The sequence below is a fragment of the Amphiprion ocellaris genome, chromosome 14, assembly GCF_022539595.1.
Source record: "Amphiprion ocellaris isolate individual 3 ecotype Okinawa chromosome 14, ASM2253959v1, whole genome shotgun sequence".
Classification (NCBI taxonomy): Eukaryota; Metazoa; Chordata; class Actinopteri; family Pomacentridae; genus Amphiprion; species Amphiprion ocellaris.
Genome location: NC_072779.1, coordinates 17,295,312 through 17,301,758, shown reverse-complemented (window position 1 = coordinate 17,301,758; position 6,447 = coordinate 17,295,312). Strand labels below are relative to the sequence as shown.

The 6,447-nt window shown below is 39.1% G+C and overlaps 1 protein-coding gene across 5 annotated transcripts in view; it reads right to left on the bottom strand.

Annotated features, from left to right (window-relative positions):
• Positions 1 to 1,541: 1,541 nt before the first annotated feature.
• Positions 1,542 to 6,447, bottom strand: part of LOC111571753 (seizure protein 6 homolog) — a 91,374-nt gene continuing 86,468 nt past the window's right edge. For 4 of the 5 annotated variants that reach the window (XM_055017409.1, XM_023275067.3, XM_055017408.1 and 1 more), the window contains 6 exons: positions 5,885 to 6,079; positions 4,819 to 5,010; positions 4,382 to 4,576; positions 4,112 to 4,150; positions 3,908 to 4,019; positions 2,938 to 3,818 (listed from right to left, as the gene is read on the bottom strand). In XM_055017409.1, the coding sequence (XP_054873384.1) occupies positions 3,659 to 3,818; positions 3,908 to 4,019; positions 4,112 to 4,150; positions 4,382 to 4,576; positions 4,819 to 5,010; positions 5,885 to 6,079 (893 nt within the window). In that variant the 3' untranslated portion in view covers positions 2,938 to 3,658. Of the gene's footprint in view, positions 1,999 to 2,937; positions 3,819 to 3,907; positions 4,020 to 4,111; positions 4,151 to 4,381; positions 4,577 to 4,818; positions 5,011 to 5,884; positions 6,080 to 6,447 lie in introns of those variants that run through there. The other variant, XM_023275068.3, reaches the window with a different exon arrangement.

The window sequence follows — 6,447 nt, the reverse complement described above, 5'->3', positions numbered from 1 at the left end:
CATGTAGCCCCTGAACTAAAATGAGTTGGACACTCTTGGTTTGGATCTGAACTTTATGTAGCTAGTTTCTTTTTCCAATTTAAAAGCAGGGTCTTGCTGCCTGTTCACAGTAAGGCTTACACATCTCCAAATGACCCCCCCCCCCCCCCCCCCAATTCATTTGCAAATGTTGGGGAATATGAGCTGTCCACAATATGGTCCACATTTAGTATAGTCTTAATGTAGCACAAGAATATGAAAGAATATGCCTTCCACATGACTGTATCTGTAGGATAACATCATAACAATGGGTTGAGGATGTGAACTTAACCGCATACATGCATCTCAAGTCCTACTTGTAGTCATGCTGCCATCTAGAGGTAAACAACCACATCGCAGTTTTAAGTTGGTGCTCCCTCCTGCTTTCTCCTAAATACGGGCATGAACTTCATACATACACAGAGATAATCAGCTTTAACAGCTCATTGCAGAGTAAGTGTTTATGCTGCTGCTTCTGGTGTCTGGCCTTTTCACTCTGCTGCTCCTGGCGTACAAATCAATAATGTTCGATTAATAAAGATTTCCTAGCAGGCCCTTTTCATGTCAAGCATTTTGACTTGCTGTGGTATTTACGGCCCAGATGTCAGTAATGGTTCTGCCCTGTTGTTTGCTGAAGTAAAGATTCTATTCATGCGCTTAATAAACTTAACAAATGGCACCATCTAATTCATTCATTAAAGAGTCCACAAGTGTACTTAAAACAACAGTTTATTTTATTATCAATCAGAGGATTATGTGTATGTATATATATATATATATATATATATATATATATATATATATATATATATATATATATATATATATATATATATATATATATATATATATATATATATATATATATATATTTGAAGGTGATTTGGTTTCCTGGGCGTGGCTGCAAAAGTTGTGATGCTGAAAGAAAGATTTGTTAGAGTATAAAGGATATGCACAATGGAGATGAGATTTATCTACAAATTTTAACACAAGCAGATGCAACACAATGCTACCCAAGCAAACACCCATCTGTTACACATGGATTTATGTTGCACAGTGCAGGATTTAAATTGTTTTGTAACACAGGGATCAATCTGGTGTTTGACTCAACAACCTCAGTATGTCACGTAAATCCAGGGGTTATTATCGCTGGATTTCACTGGGTGTTATCTCAGGGCCTGCTGATGTTGAGGTGGAAACACATTCTGGTACATACACAAATGAATCAACTGCTACTTTTCTTTTGAATCAGACTTTACAGTGTGACATAAGAACAGTCGTTCACATAGCTGATGGGTCAAAAGCAAACTTGAGAAATCCTGCAGTTGGAACCAAACATCAGCTGGTAAGAAAATATCCTGCACCGTTCCTTAAATTTCTGTATGATGGAAAAGAGTGAACACAGTGCGGAGAGCTAACAACGCCAGGCCAACAAATACAAAATGATAGTTAAACGAAAGATTCCGTTTTACAAACATATTCACATGTGATTTCTCAGGTTATAGTCAGTCGTGAGGCACTCATATTGGACAGGCAGTTTATTTACAAATAGCAGACCCATACACACAAAGAAAAGAAAGGAATGATGGCAAATTTTCCAAAGAATGTTGGTCAATGGCGAGGGCAGGGGGTTGTATCCAACAGATCTCAACAATCAAAGCATCATTTCCCTCAATCCCTAATTGCCACTGGCTCAGGGCTTCAAAAAGTATTCAAAAGCATACAATCACCGACGGTCATCAACAGTTTACTTTATAAAAATATCACCATGGTGATTCACAGATTTGACTGTGGAAAGAAAGACATATTTACAGTAATACACACAAAGAGGAAAATGAAAAACAAAAATTGAGAACAAAGAAAAAATATGCTGGAAAAAAAGATGAGCAGTGCAGAGAGGGTCCCAAAAGGCAAAGCTTGAGCAATTCTTGCTTTAAGGTCTCTAAATGGACACCTCTTAATCTTTTTTTTTCATTTGTCCTGTAAAGATCAGACAAACAATCGATTAAAAAGGGAATGATAATTAGGAGTTTGTCAAGTGCAGATAAGCCTTTTTAAGTACAACATTTAAATGCTCCTTGGGTGATATATGACATTGGAATACATCATTTTCTGTTTAAACTCAGTCAGTCAATATATATGCAAAACGATCAGGGTGAGGTTAGATGGAAAACATTGTGAGGCAGATGTACATATTTGCAACTTGTAGATGATTTAATAAAGTACTGTTTATTATTCATGGGCATTTTAGCACACATTGTACACTGCAATGGCACTGATTCATTGTGAACATGGAAGGAATTTGAATAATTACATGACTAGAATAGATTTCTTTGTCGACAACTACTCATTAGCACTTACAAATGTCTCTGCAAAAACCTTGCACCAGTATTATGAGTGCATTTTTTGTATGTACTTTAGCTAAGGTTTGAAAAGAGCAAATAAACAAATAATAAACAGCTGTACACCCTAAGATAAGGTGCTGCAAAAGACACTAGTAGCTACATATGACTGATCTACATGTGGGAAGATGTTATAGTCACATATGCAACAGTTATCAAACCATGAAAGCACAGAATTGTCAACTTTTCTGAAAATTTGGATGGCAGAGATGCAGAGAGGGAGAAATGTGTCTTCAAGTAAAAAATAGTAGCTTCTTCTCTATTTTCCTTTATCCATTATTTAGGTGTAAACAAACATGATTTGCATTTCTAAAAAGGTCACATCTCATGACTGTGCCAACACTGTGTCTCAAAATTCTCACCAGCCAGTCGGTATATACACAAGAATAATACTGCTCGAGTAAACTGTAATGCAACAAATATGGTGAAATGAAATAAGGGGAGGCAATCAAAAATATATGGGTGAAGGTTCAGAGGACAGTGAGTAAGAAAGATGTGCTCTCAGAAGTCGATCTCACCTCATTGTTGCTCTGCAGTACAGCCAAAATGGACAGACTGACAGGGTTTAGTATCTAGAATGAGCCTGCCAGTGCTGAAGGAGCAGAGAAAACAAAGGATAATAAACAAGAGAAGACTTATAGTCTCTATTCACACAACAGCCTATGGCTATGTGGTAGTTTGCTCTACAGTGCAAATATATCTTTGTGACTTATGAGTCAGTTACAAACAATAAGCACAGGGACATACAGTAAAAGCCTAAATAAAACAGCTATTTCTGTGATTGATGCATCCCATCTGATAAAGTAAAGCCCTCTGAGGCAATCACACCTTTACAAAATGTGGAGATTCTACTCTTTCAAAAATAAATAACACATCACAGTTTCATTTGTACAGACCAGTTTAGAGCAAAATGTACATTCACACACCTTTGGGATTGCAGCATTCAACGTGAGACATGTATATGACATGGATAAGACATACCACAGTGAGAACAAAGTCTAACATGATATTGTCTTTTGTTCAAGTGGATGAAGTATGAAAATTCAAGATGACAATGGCATCTGATGTTAGGGTAGGGTGAAGGGAAGTGTCCGCTGTTCACATTTTTATGAGCCACATCATCAGCTAAGACCACAAGCTGTTACTGATGATCGATATGGTGATGAAGAATGAAGTGGAGGGTGCCCTCTGCTGATGAAACGTGAGACGACGACAGGATGATGGCAGACGGAGAAGGATCAGGACAGCACACTGGTGTTCTGTGAATCCACGTCTTGCATGCTCATGACATCTGTACTTACTCCGCTCTCATATATAGGGTTGTCGAAAGCTGACTCTTCTGTCATGTTGTCATACGGTGGCGAGGATGTTGGCATTCTGATAGACTTCCCCTGGAGTCTGAGTAGACCGTAGAGAAACAGTGAACGCCCTGTAAAAGGCCATTCGATTGCAAATGAAATACCTAATTTTTAATTTGTAGAACTTACTTTGCAAAGTAGACATAAATCGAGAGGACAACCACCAAGATGACTGCAGTTGGAATAAAAACAGCAAGGGCAATGTTGGTTCCCTCCATCCCATAATCCATATTGTTAACCACTTGTAGGAAGAAAACACAAAAGCATGGGTTATTTCTGCAAAATAGCCACAGAAAACAAATATTAATAGATATGTTTTGAAACGTGACTCACCATCCAGCCTGCGTTCGTTCACATATTGTGTTGAGGAAACTACAAAGACATACATAATTGCAGGGGAGTCAGTATTTGGACCCTAGCTGTGCAACATGAAGCACAGTGTGTATATATATATATATATATATATATATTTAACGCTTGTGAACAAAATAAATAGGAAGAACAGCAACAAAATCAATAGCACATAATATTTTCTAGGTTGCAATGTTCCAAATGTTTTGGCAATTTCACGAAAGTTTGCTACAGTGTGTGGGCATGGTTTACCTCTGCAGGCAGGAGGAGTGCTGTTCCACTGTGACGGGTGTCCAGGGATACAATAAATGGTGGCCTCACCCTGCAACTCATAGCCGGTGTGGCAGGAGAAGGTCAGCTTCTCTCCCGCTTGATAAAAGGCCTTTTCAGAGCTCTGCACGCTGGTAGACGCAGCACCAGGGTTCCTGCATGGCTCGTACTTTTCAGCTGAGTACAAGGACACAACATTCTACATCACCAAAAAAACATTCTAAAAATGTATGATCTTGTGCCTTTACTATGAAAGAAACCAAATTAGTTCAGGGCTGGATTGATTGCAGCGTGTAACCAAAGTAAGTAAGTAAAAGTGCTGCAAAATTAGCACAACAGCAACACGTCCTAATCACACATTCATGCCATGAAACAGTGTGAGTTTGAGAAAATGCTTATTTTGACCTTATGTGACTTACGGACACACTTGGGCAGCCTCTCGCTCCATTTGGGAGTGGCTGAATCTCGGTTGTAGCAGGTGAGGAGGCCGGAGCCTGACAGGATGTAACCTTTATTGCAGATAAACTGCACAGTGGATCCGACAGTGAAGCGGGTGCCTGCGATCACTTTACGACTGTGCTCCACGCTTCCAGGGTCCTGACATGTCAAGACTGGTGCAGCATTAAAAAAAACAACAAAAGGTGACAATTTGTTATCGCTGGCATTGGTGATGGCATCAGCAGAGTAATTTTTTATTTTTTAAATAAAGAAAAACAAAGAAATAATAACAATTTACAACACTTTTAGAGTATTTTTCTCTCTTTTTTTTGGATAAATAACAGATTATGAACAGGTGCGTTTCTAAGATAATGAATTATTGTATAACTGTTCAATCTATTTATCTATAAATAGTTTTTTAATAATAATTAAAAAAACAGTGCAGCAGAAATGTAGATTGACAGATTTGCCTTAATTACTCAGGCAAATTGGTTTGATATTAAATGTTGTAGGGTCTTAACCTTAATATTTTAAGTTGTTTGCTAATTTTGTAACATTAATGTTATTTGTCTACTAGAAAAGCAATGTGTGTTAATGTCTTGTTTTATATGTGATGTAATAATTAACAGTGGCTTCACTTATCTTGACTCAATTAAACCATTTTCTATAGTTCAAGTGACCACTGAGAGAGATTTTGGTGTACAACTGGCAGCTAATGCAGCCAAGGAAAGGCAAAAAGGCAGCTGTGTTTTTTTTCTCTCTCTCTCTCGCAATCCACTGGATGATTTTATTAAGATTCAAGTGCGGCATGCACTAACTGAGTGCTGGAATCATGACTAACTGGCTAAACAGCTATTCTGAAAACCATCAGTAGTCTGCGTAGTGTGTCCACATTAGACTCATTAACAGAATGAGAGTTTTATCACACAGTCTAGTCAGCTTACCGTGATACCTAAAAGTATAAAACCAGTGAGGTCTTACTCTCACTCATCATCCCTGTGTGAACAAATTAAGACAATCCTCAGGTTTTGGTGTGCCTCCTCTCACCTTCCTCACACCTTGGCACATCCCCGCTCCATGTGAGATCCCACTGGCACATGAGGATCTCGGAGCCTACCAGTTCAAAGCCGGGGTAGCATTGGTAGGTGATGACGGTGCCGTGAATGAGGTCAGGGTGGGACGTGCTCTTCCAGCCGTTGGCGATCTCCGGCAGCTCCGAGCAGGTGTCATTCCTTGGCACCTCTTTTGGCATCGGAGCAGTTGGCGTTGCATTGTGTTGAGACACCAAAGAGAGAGAGTGACAAGGTGGGAAATTAGGAATTGCAGAAATGTGACGCAAAGACAATGGTACCGGGAATACAAAACTATTCTCATAATATGAAATGTTCTGATGAGAAAATCTCCTCAGTGAAATCCCAGGTGAACCTAATATGCAGCAGCATTTGCGGGGCATGAATGCAGCTGCACAATGTTCCATTCTTTGTGCTCTAAACAGCAATGGTTTGGGAGGAAAATGTAAATAGGGGCTTGTGATGTTTGCTTGGAGGAACACAGCATGTGGCTTGGCACCAGTCAATCTGTGCCTCTCTAAATGAAGCATACGTGGCCAA